The sequence below is a fragment of the Lagopus muta genome, chromosome 3, assembly GCF_023343835.1.
Source record: "Lagopus muta isolate bLagMut1 chromosome 3, bLagMut1 primary, whole genome shotgun sequence".
Lineage (NCBI taxonomy): Eukaryota > Metazoa > Chordata > Aves > Galliformes > Phasianidae > Lagopus > Lagopus muta.
Genome location: NC_064435.1, coordinates 4,584,549 through 4,611,136, shown reverse-complemented (window position 1 = coordinate 4,611,136; position 26,588 = coordinate 4,584,549). Strand labels below are relative to the sequence as shown.

At 40.6% G+C, this 26,588-nt stretch overlaps 1 protein-coding gene across 2 annotated transcripts in view; it reads right to left on the bottom strand.

Moving 5' to 3' along the window:
• Positions 1 to 3,817: 3,817 nt before the first annotated feature.
• AGO2 (argonaute RISC catalytic component 2) overlaps positions 3,818 to 26,588 on the bottom strand; it is a 44,059-nt gene continuing 21,288 nt past the window's right edge. The window contains exons 3-19 of one of the 2 annotated variants that reach the window (XM_048940419.1): positions 24,881 to 25,001; positions 22,160 to 22,344; positions 20,720 to 20,856; positions 20,445 to 20,579; positions 17,435 to 17,522; positions 16,229 to 16,376; positions 15,926 to 16,045; positions 15,625 to 15,747; positions 14,303 to 14,436; positions 13,330 to 13,514; positions 11,499 to 11,658; positions 9,334 to 9,424; positions 8,536 to 8,730; positions 7,869 to 8,003; positions 6,144 to 6,245; positions 5,648 to 5,847; positions 3,818 to 4,817 (exon numbers count right to left, since the gene is read on the bottom strand). In XM_048940419.1, coding sequence (XP_048796376.1) covers positions 4,709 to 4,817; positions 5,648 to 5,847; positions 6,144 to 6,245; positions 7,869 to 8,003; positions 8,536 to 8,730; positions 9,334 to 9,424; positions 11,499 to 11,658; positions 13,330 to 13,514; positions 14,303 to 14,436; positions 15,625 to 15,747; positions 15,926 to 16,045; positions 16,229 to 16,376; positions 17,435 to 17,522; positions 20,445 to 20,579; positions 20,720 to 20,856; positions 22,160 to 22,344; positions 24,881 to 25,001 — 2,368 coding nt within the window. In that variant the 3' untranslated portion in view covers positions 3,818 to 4,708. The remainder of the gene's footprint in view (positions 4,818 to 5,647; positions 5,848 to 6,143; positions 6,246 to 7,868; positions 8,004 to 8,535; positions 8,731 to 9,333; positions 9,425 to 11,498; positions 11,659 to 13,329; positions 13,515 to 14,302; positions 14,437 to 15,624; positions 15,748 to 15,925; positions 16,046 to 16,228; positions 16,377 to 17,434; positions 17,523 to 20,444; positions 20,580 to 20,719; positions 20,857 to 22,159; positions 22,345 to 24,880; positions 25,002 to 26,588) is intronic. The other variant, XM_048940420.1, reaches the window with a different exon arrangement.

Sequence of the window (26,588 nt, the reverse complement as noted above, 5' to 3'; positions counted from 1 at the left end):
TTTAAACAGCTACAGCAGATGCCAAAAACGTCTTACAGTAAAAAGGGAGATTAAAAACAATCAGTGCAATTGCCTCCTACTTAAAGTTTTCCTTAGAAAAGACTGCAAGAGTGCAACAAGAAGCCCATTGCCAAATGTAATATAAAGGTAAAAAAATGTATTGTTCTGTATTAGAAATTGAGAAAGCACACGGGTCAGGACAAACACACACACACACAAAGAGGTTACTGAAAGAGAAAAGTATTAAAACAAATAGGAAAAGTTAGTTTATTTCACTGGTATCAAGTGTGACTAACAGAACTTTTTTACATTCCTTTTTTCTATGTAAAATATATCTGTGCCACCATAAATTCTTATGGGGTGACACCAAGATGGCCCCACTCACACCTGCTCTTCCAGCACAAGAAGTCTCCAGCACACTGGTATGAAAAAGACTGGGGTTTTCAGGAGAGATGCACGTGACCATTTATTGCTGCAGTAAGGAAATAGTGTTGGCAGCTGTGTGCAAAGCACTCCGTGTCCCAATCTGCTTTCAATACAAAGTCTCTTTGCACAAGCACACATGACTTCTGATAAAGCTTCAAAAGCATCTTAACAAGGAACTTCCATCTTTTCATAAGGCTACCTGGGCACTGAAAAACCTCCACAGTTATTTCAAATCCTTGTGACAGACCTAAACGTGAGGAAATTGACCAAAACTTCTGCAACATGGAAGATCAACAACTGCAACTCAGCAATCCAAATTTTATAGCTGCAGCACTCTAACTTGAACCAAGGCAGAAGAAGGAGTTCTAATATACAGAAGTGACCTTACATCAGTGCATACAGATGAGAAGTGTTAACGCTGCATACAGCTATCTGAGATGCCAAAATCACGTAAGGCAGAGACAAATTCACCTGCTTCCAACGTTTCACATTAAGATATTTCCTCCTAAGCACTGACTCGACTCTATTTCCCAGGTGGTACAAGATGCAGAGCAGATGTTCCATATTGAGCCACTGGAGCAGAAATTTCTAAAAATAAGCAATACTGTATTACATCCAGAACATGAGAAAAGACAGCTTTATATTTTATCTTTGTTAATATGGGGATTGTCACAGAACCCTGTGCTCTGAGAGGGCTCTTTGGAGATGCCCAACCCCACACCTAGCCAAGTCTGAGCCTCTCCAAGGACAGAGATTTCACAACCTACTTCAGTACTGGAGTATTTTTGTTCCTATAGTGTTATTATTTCAGTACAAACTCCAGAAGACTAATCCATAGCAACTCATTAATGCCTGTCCATCTCTCAAGCACAGTCTTTTAAAGGTGAGCTGCTCTGAAACCAAAGAAATGCTGCAGTACTGGCATCAGTTTGTCCGTAACGGTGCTCCTGCCTGCAATGGGAATGAGATATTTTTGTCACCAGGGTGCAATCAGTATCAACTTTCAGACTGCTAAGCACACGACAGCTTGCACCAACAGGTGAATTCAAGCAGAAGGTCACTGCCTGGAAAATAACAGAGAGCACAAGGAATGCAATGGAAGAGGTCCTGCCCAGTGCTCTTTTGCACTGCCGTCTCCTTTGCACGGCTCAAAACACAACTGCAAAAGGGTAAAACGTGTTTGGTTACTGCTGGCCTGAGCTGCACAGTGACTCAGTGGTTATAACTGCCAACCCCAGCTACAACTTCGACAGCAGGAACGCGTGCGAGGCAGAGACACCTTGAGCTTTGTGTTTACCTGAGATAGTGCTGTTCTGACAAAACACATGGGAGGTAAGCAAATAATACCGACAGGAAGGTTGGAGGTGTTCGGTCGTTCCCCCCCCCAACCTCTTCTTCTTCTTTTGGGATAGGAAATACTTGGAACTTTAGGAATGCTGCCAGAAAGATAGCTTCTGGGTTTACAGCACACTGCACTTTTGTACATGTGTACCTTCATCAATGTTGTTTTAGAAAAAGGCTTCAAACTATTTGATTATTCACCAGTTGGGGGAAAAGGGGCAGCAAGGGAAAGGAGGGAGAAATCAAGCTGCAGAATCAGCAGTAAGAGAGGATGAAAAAAAATCAGTGAAAGGCAGAAACGTCTCCAGCCTGAAATGCATGTAACCATCCCAAGTTCTTCACACTCAGGGAAGGAAAACTACACAGAAATCTCTGTTCATTCCAAGAGGACCCACAGATGATGGCTACTCTCAGATCAGGAGTCCACAGCTACTATGCCAGCCCAAAGAATGCATCCACCAGAGGGTGCAGGGAGTGCCGTGACCTGCTTCAGAAATAAGATTTGGGGTCAAGACAGCTTGTCTGTCCTCCTCACCCCATCTGTCCATCTGTCAGTTATGCCAGAACTGCACAGAGAGGGAAAAGGAGGACAAAATTCACATCCAAGAGGTCTCCGCGTAACAAGCAGCAAATTACATAACTGGAGTTTTAAAATGCTTGATCTTCCTTGTATTTGTTGAGAGTAATTCATATAAAAATAAATTCATTTATAAAACTCTGCCAAATTGAAATCTGAAATGCACGAAGCAAACACACAGAAGTGCAATGTGTCAAGTGTGAAAAGCTTCTGCAGGTGATCAGTACGTGTAAGGGAGGCACGTACAGCCTGGCTGCTGGAAAACGGGAAGACAGACAACGCAACGTGGAGTTTGCTTTCTGTTATATTGTCTAACATTTAAAAGCTAGATTCACATCACGAGACAAAGGTCTGACCTGGCAGGATAACCAACAAACGAGAACAACACAAACATCTGCTAACAAGATTGCCATCGTTGTTTCACCTGAACAACACCAACACGCTGCTACAAGGTGATGCTTGGAATCTGCACTGAGTTACGTACCTAAAAGTCTGAATGCAGCAAAGGCTGGGCACTTCCTAGCTTACTGAGCAAGCAGCCAGCTACGGGCTCCCTGCTGCGTGGCACACACCTCTGCCTTGCTTAAAGCTCCTGGCCCAGCTCAGCAGCTAGAGGTATATGGACTCAGAACAGTGACTGAGCATCTGCTAAGAGAAAAGGGAAAAGACAAAGCAAAATGGAAGAGAACATCTTTAAAATACACGTTGAGAGGGTGGATTTTAAGTTTTCCTACGAAAATAGACAAAAACAAGTCGGCATAAACACATTTCCTGGGCTTTTTCCTTTCTCTTCTACACCTGCTTGTGGCATCATCATTAGTGCAATGGTTTTCATATGTACTATGGTTTTTAATGAACCCAGTGTGCAAACTAACAGAAGTGTTTGTCTAATAACTACCAGTTAATTAATGCTTCTCCTAGGAGAATGGCCAAACGCTCACGTTTACTCTTATGCATAACGAAGGTTTCACCTCCCTTCCTAAGTAAACTTCAGTTTCCTAAGATTTACCTTTACTGCATAGATTCTCTGACTTCTGTCCACGCGACAAACATCAAACCACCTCCCCCTCTTAGAGCTCCAGCTTCCCCAATAATCAACACATAAATAAAATACAATTGCTTGTGCTTGGATGGATGCAGAACGTTGGTCTCGTGTGCGTCTTTGACTGCACAGGTAAAACCTGCTACGCTGTGTGTACACTTTGAGAAGCCCTTCTCCAAAGGACTGCTACACAGCGTCCTCTGTACGCAGCTCTCAACTCTCGCATCAAAGTCAATTGCATATTTTTGCTTTTGAATAGTAATGTCCTCACGATAAGGTTTTAATTTCTAAATCCAAAGCATTCTTGATATGTTAACAGAAGTATAATGAGCACTCCTTAGTAAATAAAAATAAATAATAGCATCTAGTCTATCACATTAATACTGTGAAACACATATAAAATTTACATTAATTCAAACATAACAGTGAAAGAGGATTGTACTGTATTTATCACCACAGACCCGTATTCCTTAGAGACTTTGGAGAGTGTCACAGTCCTGTATGACAAATTCTAAAGTTAGCTGTCAGTATGATTGAAAAACAAAAAAAAACAACCACCTTAAATTCTTTTTCTTTTCTTAAAAATGGCACCTCTTCTTCTGCCAATCTGACTGCGCCTATTAAAAGTTCAGGTACAAGTTCATTCATTCTGCTTTAAAATTCTTCTTTAGTCTATGAAAAACATTTTTAAATGCAGCACAATAAAAAACATTCAAGAACAAGCTTCAGAAAATACATTTGCCCTTAGACACGCAGAGAAAAAAATCTTTGTAAGACAGCTGGAAAGCAGAATTTTGTCATTCTTTTCTTTTGAAAATAAAACTTTTGGAAATGCATCTAGAATGAAACCAAGGCTTCATGAATAGTCAAAAAATGCTCTGCTTTCCTTTGTATTAAAAGCTAATTCACAGCATTTTAGCCCATTAACTTTAGTATGAATTAGATCTCTCCAAATTATTAAAAGCAATTAAATGAATAGCAAACAATGAAGAGTTTTGTGTTTTGTTTTTTTCCCCTAAGCCCTGAGATCACAGCTCTTGATTTAATTATAAAATATGGGTCTGTTTTATAACAGGCAGCTTAAGAGATTTTGGCAAACCACATTTCCAACAATCGTGGGGCTTTGTAAAGAATGCAGTTCATAACCAAGTCTGAAATTCTGGACGGAAGGCTTTCCTGCAAAAAGGGGGGAAAAATAAAAATGAAGATACATCACTCATTGCTGGCTGTCACTGGAGCTTGGGCAACTGTTGGTCTAAGTGCAGCTGGTCTCACGTGAATCCAACTCAGTGCCGTACTGAGTCGCTAAACATTGAAACATGTCAAGCAAAGTACATCGTGCGCAACGTGTCCTGGTGAACCTGAACTGCTTTTGCAAGTGCTTGATGATCTCTGCCATTACTCTGACCCGAAGTGTGGCTGCCTTCAGCACTGAAAGAGAAGGGGGGGGGGAAAGAAACCATATTTATTCTGCCCCTCCTTTCAAGTAAGGTTTTCATACCATTCCTTTCTTCTGAATAGAATGGTCAAAAGTTCACAGACCCATAGAATGGCCAGGGTTGGAAGGGACCTCAAGGATCATGAAGCTCCAACCCTCTGCCAGAGGCACGGCCACCAACCTCCCCATTTAATACCAGACCAGGCTGCCCATGAACACCTCAATCTGGCCTTGAACACCTCCAGGGACGGGGCATCCACAACCTCTCTGGGCAGCCTGTTCCAGCACCTCACCACTCTCATAGTAAAGAACTTCCCCCTCACATCCAACCTATATCTCCCCCCTCAACTTAAAACCATTTCCCCCTGTCCTGCAGTTATCAACCCTTTCAAAGAGTTGATTCCCCTCCTGTTTGTAGGCTCCCTTTAGGTACTGAAAGGCTGCAGTGAGGTCACCCTGCAGCCTTCTTTTCTCCAGGCTGAACAAGCCCAGCTCCCTCAGCCTGTCTTTGTAGGGGAGGTGCTCCAGTCCCCCGATCACCTTTGTGGCTCTCCTTTGGACCCTCTCCAACAGCCCTTTGTCTTTTCTGTACTAAGATAATTCCCCTTAAAACATTACTGAAGTTCTGAAATGGAACAACAGCAAAGAAGGATACATGAACACAACACCTCTTTCTTCTCTCTCCCCACCCCTGGCCACTCCCCGCATGTATTTCACTGGAGAAAAAAAAACAATCAATCTGCCCTCCAATTGCTAACCAAGGATGCTGCTGATCCCAGAAGCCCTGTCAAATTCTGTAGTAATCCAAAGCCATGCAACTCACCTGTCATGTTCTTTATCCACCAGATGATACCTGGCTCTGAAGGCAACCAGGTGTGCGTAATATGCTGGTGCAGGGATGGAAACTGAACGAGTACAGCGTACGTACGTATGACACAGCTGGTAGGTAAGAATCTGCAGCTCATCTGAAGAGAAACGATTGTCATCCCAGAGGACGTGGTAATGTGAAGGTCTGCTTGTTCCCTGAAGGCAGATCACATACTCAACGTCAAAAACAACTCCTTACATTTCCACCTCTGAGGGTGAACTGCCACAGAACTGCCTGCTTCCCCAAAGTTACGTGGGAGCAATTCAACACAGTAAACTGAAAGCACAGTGCGTGCTTCCTGTCTGCCAGGTTCATTTCTTTTAGATGTTAGCAGTACAGGACAAAGCAGAAACACAGAGGCTGTATGATTTGTCCCCTGTGCAAACACCACCAGGAATACCAACAGCCAATGCTATGTTTGAAAGTTCCCACCCCGTGCCAAATGCTGTACCTGAATACCAGCGTGACTACACAGGTAGAAGTCAAACTCTGATGGATGGGTGATTTTTGTGTCCACTGTGGTACCAGCTGGAATGTTCCCGCTTTTTCCAACCTGTGTGAACAGTACATACAGATTTATTAATGCACATAAACTTTTTTCTTTTCCAGCTGTAAAGGCAAGAAACATTTCAAAAGAATCTGTACAAAGCAGGAAGTCCAGAAGGGACAACTGAAACTAAAATTTGAAGTGTCTCTACTATTGAGAGGAAAAAAAAGAAAGAAAAGAGATGAGCTGCAAAATCTTCCCTGAGGTTATCTATCATAATGAGCTTTTCTGATTAATGCAGGAAGAGCTTCCCACAGCTGATCTGTCAAACACCTTTCCCCTTCCCATTTTGTGACAGAATTAAGGACAGAATCCCCCTTAATCTGTCTTGTTTATACCCACAGAGGACAATCTGTGGTTGGAAGCTGAACTCAGAAATACCTTTTACCTTAAAACAATTTTAGCTGTGTTCTCAATATACAAAATCACCTTCATGTCAGCATTAACAGTAAATAATGCCCTCAATTGCAGCAGGCTTCGAATGCTCACATACAGATTCCCAGCAGCAGGAAAAAGAACTGAAGAAAAATGCTGCATTTGAACAGAGGTTTGCAGTTGGGAACTCTTCATTTCCAGCAATGACACCATCCTTGCCCTGGGGAATCTCCTCCCCACAGGAAAGGGCAAAACACTTCCACATGTACTTCACAAGAGACACAATGGTGACTGCAATGCATTCATAAAACCATCTGAGATGTTCACAGATACAAAATCACATATTGACTCAATACTCCCAAATCAAATCACTGGTGTCCAAGACACATCTGCCTGCCTTACACACAGCATTAAGGAAAGAGTTCATCTCACCTAACAGTTTCTACTGTGCAGGTGTTTCTATCACAGCCAGCTACCCAAAAGTCACTGTACACCCAACAGGAATCAAAACCCACAGACACTCCCTACTTTAGAACTGGATGAGCCATGCCTTAAGCACTGTTGGAAATACTGAACAGATCTCTCTGAGAATGCCTGGTCTATTTCATGTTCCTACCCTTTAAGCTCTATACTGCCACCCTAGCAATCCCTACATCCAAGTGTCTTGAGATAGTAAAAAACTGAAAAGAATGAAGAATTTGAGTAACATCAAGAAATTACAAGCAGACTTGTTGAACAAAATATCCTGTTGCTGTTTCATAAAAGCTTCTTGCTGGTTTATCATATGGGAAAGAAAAAGAACATTTTCCTTAACAGGCAGAAATATTTCACCCACTATGTTACACAGTTGTTACCCATTTCTTTAATCATGACAAACGTTTCATATAGGGGAGCTTTTTCCTGTAGGGGAGCTACAGGAAAGAAAGGGCAGACTCTTCAGCAGGGCCTGTGGTGACAGAACAATGGGAAATGGGTTCAAGCTTTAAGAGGGTACACTTAAGTAGGATGTAAGGAAAAAGTCCTTTACAGTGAGTGTGGTGAGGCACTGGAACAGGTTGCAGAGAGGTGGTGGATGCCCCGTTCATGGAGACATTCAAGGCAAGGCTGGATCAGGCCCTGGGCAACCTGACTGAGCTGTGGTGTCCCCATTCACTGCAGGGGATTGGGCCACACGGCCCTCAGAGGCCCCTTCCATACAGCACATAAGCAATTTGGCTGTGATCTGGATATCTGCCAGTCACAACACGAACGTACCCGCTCATTTTTATCTGTACAGAAGAGTCTGGTGTGATGTCTTTTCTGCACAACTATAAATGTAATTCCAGGCTGGTAATCCTTCTCTAGTTTAATACATGCTTCTCTGATAGCCAGCAGTTCATGATGGAGAACCTGAATCATAAACATAAAGACATGTGATAAATACAAAACCAGCTTTCAGATTAACCCCATATCGTGCTCCCTCTTGCCCTGTCACTCAGTTAGATGTCAAAGCACGCACGATCAAACCTCAGATTCTTCACTTAATGAGAAGAAATTAGCTCACCAGCTCAGACTAATAAGCTACATGTCAAAATCTTTTTAACTGCCAAATACAAAGTAACATGTAATTAGGCTGTTGAATATTCAACAGACTAATTATTTTTCAAGCTAGTAAAAGGGATCATCTCCAGAACTGTTCAAATGTGTGCTTTTTTCCAGCTCTCTGAAGTCACTTACAGTGCTACAGGGATCAACAAGAACTGAAAAAAAGCTGAGTGCAATGAACAAAAAGCAATTCTTTAGGATTTCTGCTAATTATACGAAAACATTTTCCCCACTTATCTTGGCTGGAATGCAAGAGATTGGTGGATGTTCATTTCTACATAAAACCACATCTATCACCAGAAAACAACAGAATCCAAATGTCAAAACGAAACGTAACCTGCTGAAACTGCCCCTCAGAAACTCCATCTCTGTAGAAAATGATACGAGTCGGTTTGAATCTGGTTGATTTGTAGAACTGAATCAGCAGCTCCCTGACCATGGCAGCCAAATCTTGGATGATTTCTTGGCGGTGCTGCTGGACCCGAACAGTGGCACAGTAGCGATTGGGATGAGCATCCATGCTTCCTACAACCTGTTGGAAAATAAAAATGCAGACCTTAATACCACAGCAAACGTGAAAGCAATTGCTTTGTCTATTTGCTCAACAGTTGCACTAAGACCTTTGTTATTAAATAAGGCAGAGCACCCTATATTTAAGATAATTACTGCACAGTTTCTGCCCAGGAGCAGATCTGGAGGTTGGTGGCCCTGCTTGTGGCAGGGAGCTTGGAGCTTGATGACTCTTCCAACCCAAGCCACTCTATGCTTCTATGATCAGGAAGCTCAAACCACAACTGAAGCAGACACATTCCTGTTTAGCTAAATTCTTAATATCTTTAACTGCTGAAAAAGCAGATTTCAGCATGTGCCAGCTTCTTACAGGTCGATAAATACCAGCTAATAGAAAAGCTCCTCAGTGTATTAGCATCTCAGGCATTTTACAACACAATACACACATTTACATAATTAGCAGCAGAGCAAGCTCTCCAAAGTTCCATTCGATTTTGCAGAAAAATAATTTAGAATGCTATAAATGGGCAATCAGAAGAAATGGGCCACGGAAGAACTGCGAGTAATAAAATGCTTCATAACTGAACAGTGGAGAAAGCAGGAGTTAACCACACAGTGTACTCACTGCAGCAATGGAGGGCTTTTTTCCATCTCCAGCTGGAGGATGGGTTACATCTGCACCAAGGAATATGACAGGCTGTTGGAATACTGGTGGTCTGTATGAAGACAAAGCTGATTTGTAAAAGCAGCAACCTTTACACTTCGTAAAGTGCATCAGAAGTCAACTAAACAGCACATTCTGCTCTTGCCATGCATTAGTCTACAACCTGCAATGGATCAGACCATTGCCTGCACTGTGACAGTACTCACACATCACCATCAAACTTCTCATGCTAGATACAAAATGTTTAGGCACATTTTTAAATGACTTCTCATTTAAATTAAAAAGGAGCACAAAAAGTTTGTTTTTTTAAAAACTTGAAGAATCACATCTTCCCTTAATTAGAACACAAATAAGGATGAAACGCTGCTCCTTAAGTATCCAATACCATATGAGAAAAGTGAAGAACTGCACACATACACAAAAGGTTACAACTTTTTCTACAAATGAAAGTCAGCATCAGTAATTAAGTACAAAAAAACATGGCTATCATAGCCATTGATCTAGAAACAGAACTTTCAAGCTGTATTTGCAAGTCAAATGAAACCTCCAAGATACTGGTCTCTTGCATCAAAATAGAGCACCAACACATTTGTATAACCAAGATGTTATAATCACAATATAATTGTGTATAATCAATAGATATCAAGATGTTATAATCGCAATATAATCAAAAGAGTAAGGCAAAGCAAACAAGGATCACAAAAGAGAATAAGAGGAAGAGCTTACCCTTGGGTTGAGCTCACCAAAGGACACCAAAAGAGGGGATCTCCAGAAGAGATCCTTCCCCTCTGGTAGCCAGCTCTTAAATAGGTCCACGAGGGGTGGAGCCAGGCTCCACCCTTCCGGCAGCACAGGTGAATTGCCTTCAGCTGTGCTCCTCTGGCTGACTCATGGCTCACCTCAGGTGATTAATCAGAGGTTCAGGCCGTGACTCAGCAGTTCCCATACACACATTGCACTGGGAATGTTAAGATTCAACTTTATTCCTTAACAAAACAATGTTAAATGGGAGACTTCAGGGCACTGGAATTGTGCGTGAGTGTGGATTAGGAATGGTTACTATAGACAGATTCAAGTGATTTCTGGCCTGCTCTCAAAAGGAATTTGAAGGTAATTCTAAGTGCAGCTGCTTGCAACCATCATGAAGCTCAACAAATCAAAGGCTCTTCTACCCAACAACCAACAAAATGATCTAAGCATTCCATTTAAAAAAAACCCAAAAACGGGCTCCTCTGAAGCATTTAGGCATTGTGTGCAGTTGTGCTGTTTCTCCTCTCCCTCTTTACCTAACTCCATTTTCAGGAACATACAGTTTATTGAGTAAAGCTGAGTACACTTTCAGTGTAAGGGAATTTATCGAGACACATGAAATCTATCTCCCCTCTGATGATGTGCTTCCCTGCTGCCAAGTACTTCTGGGATTATTTCTGAGCAGCTGCCATCTGACTAACCTAAACATGGTGAAGTGAAAACTTGCTTATCTGTGCAAAGCAGAGTGTTTACTTCTCTGAAATGGGATCCTAAGAATGATGCAGCAGGTTACTCCATAGGCTCTCTAGAACCCGAAATGCAAGGATTGTAAAAAGTGCTGTGTTTTCACTCTAGCAGAAACCTAACACTACACTTTGATTAAAGTAACTGCAGTCAGAGTGTATGTGCACGTATATTCACTGGAACACTATTAGGAAACTGTAAGGTAAATCCTGGCAATCAGTTAGTTTTCTGCTCCCAATTTCCATTGCTTTTGATGTCTACCGAAACTGAGACGTACATCAAGACAAACAATCCTGAACACAAATTATAAAGGAGAGGACACTACTTCGAAAGATGTTTTCTATTTGTTTGGAAACTGAAAGCAAAAAGACTTCTTTCACTCAAATGAAAGCATACAGTTTCAACGGGCAGACTGCAATACAAACTTGTCTTAGAACCAATTTCAACTGGAACAAGCATTCCACTACATTCTTTGTAACCCAGTTTTTGCAGGACTGCATTAGAAGCCAGAAGACAGCCTGACTAAAGATCACTTAGACTACAGTGCTATTGACTGTAGGGGAAAAAAAAGTTCTGTGATGCATATTCCCTTTACAATACAACACTCTTCACCTTCATAAAAGATGGCTTACCTCCCCTGTGGCAGTAAAATATTATTTACACCTCCTAACTTGACGTTTATTTTTAAGCAGAGGTTAGACAGAGTCTGAGGTGTTGTTCTCTGCACATTCTTCATCTGAACACACTGCGTAGCCATTCCCAGCACTGTGTCACCAACACGCTTCACCTCCGCTGCAGGACAGAAAAGACACACAGATACTTCTGTAGTACAGATCAGTGCACCAGATGTTGGTTTGTTGACACCTAGAGTTTCAGTACTCATTTCAGTGAAGAGGAAATAAGAACAAACCTACCTCCCTGACCCAACCCCGCTCTCTAAACATCCTCCTCCTGTCCTGCTTCCATCTGCTGACAACACAGCGCCTGGGTCCTAAATGTAACCAAAGGCACTGGTGGCTCATTTGAACTTTCTTCTTAAATTACACTACTTGTGTCAGAATTATAGTGTGCCACCATAATCGTGGAAAAATCTTCAGCAAATGAAGTCAGGTAATACGGATAATATCAGGACGACGAGCAGTTCTTTCTTTATTAAACTCTGGACCAGTAACTCAAAAAATAGTATTAATGTGCCAGCATTCAGCCAACCATGAATATTACATCCCTCTAGCTTATCAGCTCATTAGCTTTAACCCTGACTTGCACAAAAAAAGACTTTCTGAGGAGAGCGAAAAGGAGGAGACAAGGCCATGTGCATAGGAAATGCAGGAGTATGGAAGAACACAGGGAGAAGGATGACGATTAGAGGAACACAGAGAACCATAACTAAAGATGATTATAAGGAGAGTAGATGAGAATGATACCACATCCTCTCAGTGGTTAGAAAGAAGAAAGCATCCCCTCTAAACGTGGAGGAGGAACAGTGCAAGATGTCATTTTGCACTGCAGTTCTACTGACCAAATTAGAGACAAGCAACTTTATGTGGAAGGTTGAAAACAAAAAAGAAAAAAGCATTCTTTAGTTGCAGCTTCTTTTTTCATCTTTTACTTTCGACTTTATATCAGATAACCTTTGGAAAAGTAAGAATCAGGAGCATATTTTCTGCTATATTAAATTGGTGAATGTGAGGGATGGGATGGGGAAAGACAATTGTGCAGCTGCATGATACAGACGGGCTGTGATCAGAGCCCTCAAATCTACGGGAGAAGACAGAGGATGGTGGTTTATGGGGCTGCAATTAGGCAGGGTAAACTACAAGAGGAGGAAGGCAGGACATGAAAAGGAGCAGTACAGGAAGATCTTAAAAAGAAGATGTGTGGTTTGTCTCAAAAATTAAAACCTGTGTGTATGTGCTGTGTGAAATGCACCAGTGATCAATCTGATTAAATCAAATTAGTGATTCTATGATTCTATGAATCTGTCTCCAAGAGCTGCTGAGTTTTCACCCACAAAATGCCATGGGCAAAAGCTTTCTACTTCATTCAGCCTTCTGAAGAAGGCTGATGGCATGAGTTAGCAAAGATGTCCTAAAAGCTAGGCAGTTTTTAAACTCACTTTTTCTTTATTCACTCAGAACTTTTAGCATTACAGTAAATATATGTAGAACTGCAGTAAGCGTATTTTAATCAACCACAGAGCAGTTCAATCAATTTCTCAAAAGCTCTGATTTTAGCTTTTCTGCTGACAAAACGTGTATCAAATAAACCCAACAGGAAGAGCAAGTTAAAAGCACAGCCAAACATAATGAAATGAATTAAGGTATTAATATAAAACATCATGCAGCACAAGAAAAGCAGCAAATTTAATCTGCAGTCAATTAGACTTCCATCATTCAGACAACTGAGAAAAAAATGCCAGAAACTGTGATTATAACACAAGCTCATGATTTGGCACTCACTGACCATAGACTGGTGTTTTTCCTGGTAAAATTACTACAACGAGCTGCAGACCAGTGTAGGTGTTCTTGAGATGCCTGAACATGGGCTCCACGCTGTCAGCTCCCTGGGCATATTTACAAAAGCATGGCTGCCCTTGGATTGGCATTCCTGCATCTCTGGAAATCTTCCTCAGTTGCTCTGTGAAAGTCCTAAAGGATTGAAACACACAGTAGGATGTAAAAGGTTGTGTTTCCACTGTTTTCTCACCAGTTGTTAGGGAAACATTCCCGAGCTGTTTGGCAAATCATCTAAACCAACATCCTTATGTTGTCACCTGCAAGGGCAGCTAAACACAGCACTTGCCCATACATGAAGGGAAAGAAACTGCAAAAGAATTAGGGAAATCCAGCTACACAGGCACGCAGGCCCAAGGACGGCAGATACCACTTTTAACAATAACTTTCCATTTGTTTGTGACAAAAAAACAGAAAATCTAAAAGCTTCCTTTAAATGTTCCCAGTGAACAAAACAAGCAGCTCTACTGATCCTGCAAGCGTACCATCGTGTGTACTGCTGTGCCTCCAGGCCTGGGCAAAGTTGGAGACAAAAGCTGGATTACTTGTTAAAATATTCTTTAGTACGCAAACATTCTAACAGTACACAAATTATTCCCTGCCATATAACCAGGTTATAACATACAAGTTAGCTTTAAGTCTTGACAAACATTCAGTGATGAATACTCTCCATTAATCACTTTGACCACCTTAAACTCAATCCCAAGCCCTCACTGTGGTAGGAGCTTTGCCCTGCATTATGTGTTGGTTCTGGCAAGTCTAATTTTGAGGATTTCATTATGCTGTATGCTGCATAATTCAAAAGAGTATCAAAAGCAGCGTTAAAGATATACTGCCATATTTAGAATACATATTTTGTTTGACATAAGCCTATTTCCATACATAATAAGTAATAAAATTATCACCTTATGCAATGCACTTACTTAAGATGCACCTCAGTGCATTGGCGCTGGGGAGCAAAGCATGCAATTGCCCAAACCTTTATTTCAATTCCAGTGTGAAACTGTTTATTCCTCATGTCCCAAACTCCTTGAACCGGTGTAGCAATTGCTTTATTCTGGGTGTGGAAAGAAAAAAAAAAAAACATTAAATCAGAAAATGATTCATACTAAGAAAAGCCATTTATGCTTCCCTCCAACTAGTAAGCTATTTAATTATCTGAGCTCTTTCTCTACTGCTCAATCATCCATCTTATCTTAGAAAGATCATCCTATCACTGCAACAAGGCAATCTGCTAGTCTGGTGAAAAGTAAAGCTTCTTAAGAAAAATAACTGTAGGGAGCAGGCAATGTTTATTGTTGATGATTTTCTTTGGTAATATAAATTAAGAGCAAACAGAAATTATGCATGGATTGAGTCAAAGATTCATGGTCAGAATGTGCTGTTAACAGGAATACACATTTCTACAGTGACTTTACAACTGCACAGTGAACTCTCCAAGTGTCACTTAATTCAAGTGCTATCAATATTTCACACACCAGTAAGCAGAGGCAAATGCTGGTTGGGTGCCACTCACACAATTGCAGAGAAGACCCACGAGATGACAAAAGGAGACCAGTTACTGAACTTTGACACGCACAATCCTTTTACTCCCACCAAGCGGATGTTATTGTGATGCACTGGTAGAACTGTCATCAGCTGGCAATGCATGATGTAGAAGTTCATGAGAAGCCTCCATGAATTAAGTCATGCCAGACATGGAGGCTTTGATCTTGTATCAACAAGACAGGCTATGTAACTGATGAAGATGCTACAAGCTTTTTGTTTGCAAGGCACCACAGTAAGACAACTAAGTCAGGCAGAAGCCATCTGAAAAGTCACTGTAAAGAAAAACCTGCCAAGTAATACTTCTACAGGAAGAGGCAGTTTTGAGACTAACGTGCTAACAGAGATAATGCCCTAAAAGAGTTGTCCTAAACAGAGCTGCTCCACCCAGAGCACTCAAAATCAGAAGTTTCAGAAGATTTCAGAGTTGAAATAAGCAACATCTCCCAGGGAAGTTTATATAAATGCATTTTACCTTAGCTTTATCTACAGAAATAAAGAAGCAATTGAGAAATAAAGAATTACCAACAATGTGGCCACAAAACATAAGGACCTCTAGCAATAATACTAAACATTAAACAACTACACCTATGATGACTGTAACCTCATTGCATTCAGCATCATTCATTCACACACAGCAATCCAAAGTTTACCACAGCTGGTAATCAAAGCAGTCACATTTTGCTGTGCCTCAACATACCCTGCCTCCATAGAGGATTGAGGGAGGCTGTAGGACTCTACCAGTCACATCTGTCATTTCGTCCTTCACCATTATCCCAAATTCACGAACGTAAGGGTCAGTGTTAAAACTCGCGCTCCGCATCTGAAATCCAAACAAATGAGTTACTGTTTGCAGAAAAAGGGAACTTTCAAATCTCAGCTTTTCTGAGATAACCGTATTTGGGCAACAACCTGTTTGTAGTGCACAAACTCCTCAGAACCTGCAAACGGGAACAGAAAGAAAATCTCCCACCCTTGGCTCACGCTGAGGGAACACTTACCAATTTGCTGATCTCTTCCTGACGGTCAGGTGCTGATCTGGCAGTTGCTCGAATCATAGTGGAAGTTTGATTGTCGGTGAGTTTTTTGATGCATCTTTGTCCTGCCACTATGTTGCACACCTACAAGATCCCCAACACGAAGTTAAAAAGAACGAAACCAACACAACTTTGACTTCACCCCACCTCAACTGCTTTGCACAGTTTCTCGAGCTGACTTCTCACCAAACAGTTTGTCAACAGCTTAGCTTTTTTTCCATCCTGACCACATCCCCAGAGTACAGTATTATTTCAAAGCTTACTGACCTCAAGAGGAAGGTAGGTGTGCTTCTGCTCCTGCCCAACTTGTAAACATGGAAGGTGAGGATAGCGTAAAACTAATTTGTGCCTGTCCTTAAAATACTGAGCTACAGTGCATTCAACTGTTTGTCCATTCTCCTGCTGAAGTGGGAATCTAGGGGAAATCAAACATGAAAATGAGCCATTAATTTGTGTAAAATGTTTTGCCACATTTCTTCAATTCACTTCTTAGCGCATTCTAAGTTTGCTGGAGGTTAAACCCATCTTGTTTAAATGATGCATGTTTATTTCTGTAATCGTAAGTACATCATTACCACTACCACAGGTCATTAAATAATACCCCAGAAGGCATTCCTCTAACTCGATACCTAAAGCTACCAATTAAATTTTCTAAGAGTGAGTGCCTTAGAGGCAAAGACTCATGTCTAATGTCTTAAGTATCTGTGATACCTGCAGAACTCATGAAATGTCACACACAGAAAATTGTGAGCTTACTGTGAGGCACACAAACCCAACGAGCATTTCAGAAATGCATTTCTCTGTACATTACAAATACATTTCCATATATGCATAAGTATTTGCATATGTTTATACCAAGTTGGCACAAATGGTCTTTTTGTTAATAAAATGCACCACTTGAAGGAATGGGAAATTAAGCCTAACCAATTAAATAACATACTGAGATACTGATGAGTTATTTCATCATGCAACCTGTTATCAGAGCTGTTTCTCATACTGCTCTCTTAGAACAGGGTAAACTACCTGCTTACTTGAGGCTACCCACAAAACCCTCATTGGTGATAAAAATTTTGTTGGTTATAAAGATTTTTTTCCAGGGAAAAACGGAATGGCAATAGGCAAGATTAAGAGTCTGATCCCAACTGCTACCACTTCACTGCTCAACAGTTCTGGGGATCTATGCTACCAACAGGGTGTCCTGTTCTTCTAGTGTTGAAGAAATCCAGAAAGCAAAATGAAAGAAAAGTGCACATCTTAAAGGGAAAGGAGTGGCTGAAATGCCATTAAGTGCCTTAAAGAATAGACATAGAACAAAAGAAACAACAAAACTGGGGATAGTTGGAGTTATATTTTAAATTTACTGACCAAAGTACCATTTTGCAAGACAGCTTTTTTCCTGGCTCCCTAACGAAGTCATGACATTCTTCAAGCATAAAATTAAACACACACATAAGAAGTAGCAAAATAGTTTACGTTTGGTGACTTGCTGGTCGTCTGGTGACATTGCACACTCTGTACTTTCTTTTCATTTGTCCACAGTGTGTTATCTCCACCTTTAGACCTAGAAGTGAAAAAACATTTATCACCATTTCTTCAAAATCAAGCTATCAGTGCCCATAAAACTCTACAAGACTACTCAGACTGTGTGATAAAGCTAAGGACTATTTAGTGTGTTCTCAGGGAATTGAAGACTATTTAAAAAAACTTAGAACTTCAAAATAAACAAAACAAAACAACACAATAATGATTCAGCCAAAATTAAACAAAGAACTTCAGAAACAAGGCAAAATCTTAAAGCCATTAGAGCTGAAAAAGCTGGACGTATTCAATTAATTCTCTCTCTCTCTACTGAAGTCAGGGATGGTGGAAGGAGAAAAAGGGCATGGAATAAAAACCGTGTTTAAATTTTATGTCTAAACACGCAGTGTCTGTGAGACCTCCAGACAGCACAACAAACCCTAGGAATGAGGCAGCTGGGCCTCACTGTTAGTGAAGACAAACATCTGCTGCAATCCCCACCTGCACAAAAACGGAGCCTACCTGAAACCCGACAGCTTTCAGAGAGAAGCTGACCATAAAAGTCAAACTCCCCACCTATAGAATAATTTTTCCACGCCAGATCAGCACAGCACAGCTACACGAACAGAAGTACTTCAGAACTACCACTAACCTCAGACATGAGCTTGAATACAGAACTTTCATTTGTGCTGCTTTTGTGTTCAGACAGAAACAGGTGAGGGACGACTGTTACATTTAGGATGTTGAATGTGTGGGAATAGAAAAGAGGGGGCTGTAAATTAAGATTCCATATCTATCTGCACATGGGCATAAACTCATATTGCTGCCAAGTAACACGGCATTATTTATGGTGTCTGTCAAAGGTGCTAATAACTTGCTGAGCACACTGATCTTCCCACCTAATTTTTCAGGGCTTAAGTGCCTCTACTACTAAGCCACCAATAAATATCAAGTTTTCACAAGTATTTCTAAAGTCTGCAGCACAATATTTTCAATAAAATGTTACCTCAGTTTACAATTAGCTTTGCTGCGAGCCTGCTGTAATTATTTCTTCTTGAAAACTCAAAATCCTTATGGAAAAAGGTGGCAATTCTGTTTCTCCAACAAGTACAATATCAGAATTTCTAATTTTCTTGAAGACTTCTTGTTGGTCAAATACAAGTTTTCAAGATGATTCTGCAGACTTTTTGTGGAAGCAGCAATGATGGGAAGCTGCTTCAATACAAGACAGATTGCTGGAGCTCTTCTTTCACTTCCCTCTTTCTTAGCTAACATATCAGGAAGGAAGGTGTATTGGCTCCAGACAGGATAGTTAATTTTCTCTAGTTGTCCCTTCCAACCCCTACAATTCTGTGCTTCTGTGAATCGCATCATGCAGCACTTGTTTCATGTGTTTAAATGCTTTTATCTCAACTCAATACAAGTCTTACTTCTCCCCCCACCTCCAGTTCTCCCAAACATCCCACTCCATGAGGAGAGAGCCAACAGCTGGGTGTGCTTAGTGCCTGCCAAGTTAAACCACAATAGAAGGACCCTGGCTTTCCAGAAGAAACGTTATGGGTAAGAGTTCAGTGAACACCACAAGGAGCTCAATTCCTTGCTACGAGTTTTGATTCATTCACTGCATCATTTGGTAACTGAATAAACTGTGGTGCTCAGGGACATGATTTAGCAGAGGATTGTTAGAATTTGGTAGTATGGTTAGGTTGTGGTCTTTAAGGTCTTTTCCAACCTGAGCAATTCTAGGATTCCATGACTCTACGATAATAGACTTCCTGGAAGAGTACACGTACAAAGAAAATGTAAGTATGTAAAAACTACAGTACTGATTTATTAGAAAATTTGGATATGAAAATATTGCCATTATTAATTTCAAAGAAAATTAACATAGGGTAATTAGAAATAACAAATGTAAAATCCCAGTCTTGTCAAACAATTTAAAATCACTTGATTAGAAACAAGACCGTCTTACGAAACTGGGATTGGCACTACTGACATGACAGAAGTGAAAAAAATGTTTTCTCATTTCTAATCGAAACTTGTATTTAGTGATGGAAGTACTTTCTGAAGAATAAACCATATTCAGTTCCTAAATACAAGATGGAAAAAACAACTGTCATTTAAGAAGATGAATTGTTTTTAAAGAGACTGACCTAATAAGGGATGCTGCACTGAGATGCTCTTGATGTCCACATGCACAAGTAACTTTGCCATGACACTTGATCAAATGATTAGGTGATGACAACACACAATGAAATGAAGGCTTGTCAAGGATAAGAAGCTGTTATGTAAATCACAAGCCAGTAATTGATCTCAGGAAACCCATCTTTGAGTTTATCTCAACACTTAAGAAGAGAGCGAAACGTCATCTTCATGGATTCACTGCTGTACTCTCATTAAGGACAGAGGTAACTGAAATTACCCTATACAGCGATCGGGCTAAATGCACACATGTATAGTTATCACATGCTCAAGTGCTGATTTACTTATGTGCATATCTGAACTCAAAATGTGCCTCCTTCAAAAATAAATGATAGAATACCAGCAGTTGTAAGGATCCATAAGGATCACGGTGCTCAGGGACACGATTTAGCAGTGGGTTGTTAAGAGTTAGGGTAGTATGGTAAGGTTGAGGTTGGACTCAGTGATCTTGGAGGTCTTTTCCAACCTGAGCAATTCTATGATTCTATGATGGAGTCCAAAACCCATTCAATGAACATTTCATACTAGTAATCAAGTCAGAAGCCACGTATTTATCTGAACTGACCTAACTTTGCTTACTGACAAAGGAACTGTCAAAATCTTGAAATAAATGCCAGTAATGTTTCTTGCCTTTATGTTTGCTCAAAAAAGTGTACGTTCACTGTCATAATTTGCTTCCCAAACAGTCAGCAGCTATAGGAAATCTTCTGAATATATGTCGGTAATACACCAGCAGACAGAAGAAAGCAGTTATATTTATTACCTTTTATTTCTTTGGTAAACTTTACCCTTTGGGAATCTGTCAGAGGTTTTTGTTGTTCTTCAATGCTTTTGAAATCCAAAACTTCACATACAAACTCAATAACTGGCTGTGCTTTGTAAAATGCAGTTGCCGATACTGTAGACAAAAGCATTAAAATTGTATTACAGAAATACAGAGGAATAAGTTTTGAAATAAATACAGCTGAAGGTATTGAATTTTTCCCTCTCTGTTGGAAGACAGAGAGAAAAAAAAAGAGAGAATTGTATAAAACCCACCATCAATGTTTAACATCATTTTCCACAAGGAAGGTCTGACTGATTGATGGAATCCAAACCAAACTTCTCTGCCACCACCTAATGGATTTGAGCACCCTTCTGATGCTGTAAAAAAAGATCTCCCCACTGGAGTATATCTGAAACAGAAGGTAAATCCACATCATAAATTAAAGCCAAGGTAAAAAATATTTATACTACTTATAACTTTATTGATGCCTATTCAAAAGCACAGAAACATCAGTGTTTCAAGCTATAAACAACACCATAAATAATAATCTCTCCCCTTATTTCTGCGTGGCTTACCCTGAAATCCATGGAAACACTGTTTTGCTAAACGACTCACCTAGCAAGCATTGCTGAAGCATCTTTCAACTGCATCAGAATGATTGCACTGGTAATTCAGTACTACACATTTAATATCAAACATCAAAACCAGTGCTAATATGTTTCTCTGAACACAAATGTGTGAATCATTTGTCTCAGCTGTTTTATTTACTGTAAAAGCTGACAGATTCTTTTCCTGAATATGAGGATAAAGTCAATGCAAGATAAGGCTATTTAAATATATTTGCATAAACTTCTCAGTCCTTTAAAATGAGAAAGTTCAGCACAGAAATTTGCTCTTTATTTTCCAACTGCATTTAATTTGAACAGTGGTCTTAAGCAAGTTGTTTCATGGCAGCAGATTTAAAGAAACATACTGTTTTGACTACAAATACCATGTATGTTGCTTGGGACAAAGCCACTTCAAAGCATTTTTCCTCTAGAAAAACTGTTGTACTAAGTGCCATTAATGTCTCTCCAGCCTGATAATACAGAAAATCAGCAATTAACACGTGCTGAAGGAACACAGGAATAGGATAATTAACCTTTGAGCCATACTTAATTACTATCTCCCAGTCTCCAATTACTGCCAGCTCAGGGAGCTTCCTTCTCAGAAGGCTACAGATAGATGGAGTATAGCTGGGGTACCAGGGCACCCCTGCCCTGAGACCACACAAATGTAGAACGATTTTCAGTAATTTTCAGTGTGAAAAGTGACTTGTACCCAGCTTTGAGGCTTCTCATTTGATATCACATCATAGAATGACTTGGGTTGGAAGGGACCATAAAGCCCAGTTCCTACATCCTCATCCAACCTGGCCCTGAACACCTCCCAAGACAGAGCACCCACACCTTCTCTGGGCAACCTGTTCTAGTGCCTCACCATCCTCTGAATAAAGAATTTCCTCCTGACATTTAAACTAAATCTCCCCTCTCTTCATTTAAAACCATCATCTGATAAACAGAGAAGTGCCATGTTTCCTCGCCTGGCTCCATGACCTATTAGGTAGCTGTTATTTGGTAGAGCTGTACAAGAACATCCAACCCAAAGTAGCTGCCCAAGTATTTCAGATAACAAAGCAAATTTCCTCAGCAATACCAGTGTCTTCTGCTCACCTCATGGAAGGCAAGTGCCTCATCACGACATCCAGTGCCTGGATGGTTTCAAACGGGACGCTCGGCAGCCGGCCAGAAAGAGCATCATGCAATGCCTGCAAACTCACACAGGACATCCACTTTATGGCCACCTTAAATATTCTGTCCTTCCCTTCCCCTGGCAACGTGACCTCCAACTCCACCTGCAACAATGACAAACAACAAACCAAGATGATTCTTTCTGTTTGGAGAGGAAAATGAGAGCGGACAACAAATTGCTCTGAATAATGCTGTGAAGCCTGGGAAAAGACATAGAGCAATGATGAAGAAACAGCAGATATCATGTACAGCCTGTCAACAGCTACATTATTCTACAGGTGTATTTCAGCTAACTGGTATGCTCCCCAGGCTGGCATTCTAACACTGATTTCTCATCTTTCTTAGAAGATAAGGTCTGAGGACAATTCTTAACCCAACTGGAAATTGGTTAAGTCTGATATCACAAACACCTGTGGGAGTGACTATGAGAAAAAACATCCTCAGAACGTCCCTTGCGTTGGATGTAAACACAAGCATTGCATTTTCCTGTCCTAGGGAGTGTTCTGCTTCAATTCAAAAGCAGACAAACTGTATTTAGAGTGCTACTGAAAACAATATATGGTAGCAGCAGGCTAATACATGCAGTCATCTGCCCTCTTGCAGCAGTTAGCTTCTTCAGTCAAAAAACAGGTAGCAAAGATAAAACAAATACAAGCAGCCTCTCCAAAAGCCAGCAACCAAGTTGACAATTTATAGTGGACAATCCAAATTAATACTGCAGCCCTATCTTAGAACCAACATCATTCACCACAAGAGCTGCGCAGAGAAAGGAGCCACATAGCCATGGGAGACCAATGGAAAGTGGAGTCTGGAACAGCAGGATCTGTAGATGGCCCAGCATGTTTATTCTGCCAAAAAGGCCATGCAAATGAAGGTGCAGGCTGTCAGCTGATGCTGGTTGCAATCTTCCTATAAAGCCTCTTTTTGCTTATTTGGCTTTTTTCTCCTCTTGGTCTCAACTTACAAAGCTCCTTAACCACAATGGTATGGAAAAAAGATAAAGAATGGATCTATTTGTGGTGCTGTATCCATATCCCTGATAAACACAGGACTGGAGAATCTCTATGATGATTACTGGACTGCAAGGCAATGTCCGACCCACCCCCTGAACCCCACATCCAATTCATACCTTGAGCCTTAAGTTTTAAAGTAGATAATCCATAATGTGAAGTACTTCATTCATTTTTTGGTAGTAACACCCTAACAGATAACGCAGATAGGCTCAGCTATCTTAGACAAATCTACCAGTTACCAGAGCAATATCTGGGCCATGCTACATTAAGCTTAGCTGTCACAAAGAATTCACAGTAATGAACTTGTCCCACTTTTAACTGTTGGCTTTAAAGCCTCTTCAAAACCAAATTAGTCACTGGTTCTGCTCAAATACATAGGTTTTAATCCAACTTTCCAGGCTGCCTTTTATATCTCACCTGAGTGAAATGCTACTGAAGAGCTGAAAAAAAAATCCTGAAGATACATCAGGAGACTGCTCGTATCTACATACCTTGACTGCGTCCACTACACTTTTTGTATAAGTAAAAATTGAGAAAATATTTTGTTTTAATACTTACATAGTCCATATTTGATCTGAAACGTCTAAAGAAATGAAGGAGTGACAGAATGAAAATTAGCTATGATAAGGAAGGAATTAAAACACGTATGATCAGTGAGAAGGGTGAGCAGAATAAATGAAAATGTGTTTGTACAAGTTCAAACAGAAGCAGGTTATCAGCAAGCACAAAAAAAGGAAGAACAACTACCACTGACAAGAGATGAAGACAGTGGATGTTAATTAAGTTAAAGAGCAACTGGAAAAAGGTGCTGACAAATTGGTTTCAGCCTCCTGATTAGCATCAGTTCTTCTACTACTGACGTGTATTGCAAGTAAATGAAGTTTTTCTCCCACTTAGATTAAAGACCATCTATTAATCACTGTATGATCATGAATCTTTTCAATATGATCCCAAGTGCAGCAAAATTGCTATATTTGTTATGTACAGAGCAGCCAAAAAACCCCCCAAGAAACCTAATCTAATTACTCTGGAGGAAAGTGTTAACACCTACAAGCTTTATAATGGTTTAAACCATGCTTAAACCAATTAAGCTCCATGTAAAAAGAAATTCCTTCATTCAGCTAAATTTCCCCATACTTGATTTAAACCAGTTGAGGTTTTTCTGTATTAGTTTTTTACTCCAGGGTAATAACTTCAGTTGCCTTGGCATACAGATATTAAAGTTCTGTATTTCTGTATTGGATGGGAAAAAGGAAAGAATCTGAAAGTCTATTAGAAGCAAGCCTAAGTGAGAGCCAGATACACAGATGAAATCACAGAATGGCCCAGGTTAGAAGGGACCTCAAGGATCATGAATCTCCAACCCCCCTGCCACATGCAGGGCCACCAACCTCCCCATTTAATACCAAACCAGGCTGCCCAGAGCCCTGTCCAGACCTTTGTGATGGCAGTAAGATCACGAGACCCTAAGAAAAGTGGAATCTAAAGGCAGCCGCATATTTACACGTAAAAAAATAATAATAATAAAAAAGAACATACCAACCAATTTCTATCAGTTATTAGAAAGTGCAAATATTTCACTGGGATCTTCAATCAGAAACTCTTCTGAAGTTTTCTCTTTAAAACTTACTTTATCTCTTCCAATGGGAAGTGGCATAGCTGTATAAAGGTTTTTTCTTCCATCAAACACTGGCTTGCGATCCCCAAAAATCTGTGTTTTAAAGTGCTGAACCATATGCTCCACTATTTCTCTGAAAAATACAAAAAAAGAGTGCATTAATTCAACTTTTTTACTTTTCATGTTACATAGCAAATGAATACTAATATTCATGAGTAGAGGCATTAGGAAAATTAAAAGGTTGTCTCCTGCCAGGCATTAAAGCTGACATCTGTTTGGTCTGAATTAGAGCAATCTTTTCACAGACTAAACCATGTTCTGAACGTGGCTGTTAGCATTTTCAGATGCCTTCCTGTCTGCTGCGATTTAACACACGTGGCAAACCAAAAGATTGTGCCATCTCATGGTCACAACAGAAGGCACGTGGTACTGTCTGGGTCTCCTGCTCCCCTACCCTACAGTACTTTCTGTATGGAGCCAAAGCTCAGCAGACTGAGCAGCTTTCCAAAATACGACTACCCAAGCTTTCAGCCTCAGCCTTCCCCCAGCACAACATTCCTGTGATGACAGTGATACATAAAATTTCTGTGTAGCTCTAAGACAGATTACTTAAGTGCAATTTTTTCCACAAAAGCAACAAAACTAGCATTCACAGAGATCCAAACGTATTAGAAATGCATATCATCCATTAAAGCATAGCTGGAAATGCGTGCTGTTTGTATGACTGATGTAACTAGTCCCAAAGCACTTGTCTAACCACAGTGCTTACACACTGGTCATACAAACTAGTCCACCAGCCAGGTAAGTGGCTTGTTGAAGTAACAGTACCCTTTGATGCCAAAGGCCTTTAAGTCCAAATGTCCTAAACAGACATCCTTCAGGCTACATGCCTCATACAGCTGGAAATCTCAAATCCAGCAGTGGTTTGCAGTATGCTGCCTAGAACATAGTTAACATATATATGGCTTGGGGGCAAAACAGCCCAAAGAAGCAGAGCTGACACAGGAAGGAAAGCTACAGGATGCTGTTTCTTCTGTACCACTGCCAACTAGCTCAGTGAGGCTGCAGATGACTATTTTACTTACCATGATTTAGAAAGGTAATTAGCTGAATTAGATGCTATAGCAACATAAAACTCTGAGAACAAACTTCAAGCTCACTCAAGCACTGTAGTGATTGAAGGCTGTTTGAGCTGACAATTTATTTGCCGTGTCCCAAAGCTTTAAGATTAGATAGGTTGCTTTTAATGATCCCATCCGAACTTCTGAGAAATATGAATGAAACTTGAGGTAGCAGCTTCTGCCTCTGGTCTGCAGCGTCTGACTGAACAAGTCCCAGCTTCAAGGATAGAAGGGAGATATTTTTTACCCTTGTTTCAAGCAATGGAAAATCCATTCTCTTACTGAGCAAGATTTGATTGCAAATTGCTCTGCGCGAAAATGAAAGCTCCCATTTAATTAGCATTTCCACACTTGGAACTCTGCTCAGTGATGGTGTTTCTCAGCTGTGGTTTGAGGCATTTCAATGAAAAGTGGAACTATTTTCTCCATTTGAAGTTAAAAGAAGAGTGATTTACTGGCATTCCAACTCCAGCCCTTGTGGACTACTGCACAGAGACAACACGTGCATGCAAGAACACAAGTGACCCCAGGTCACTTAGAGGGTGGTGATGCACTGGCACAGGTTGCCCAAGGAGGCTGTGGATGCCCCATCCCTGGAG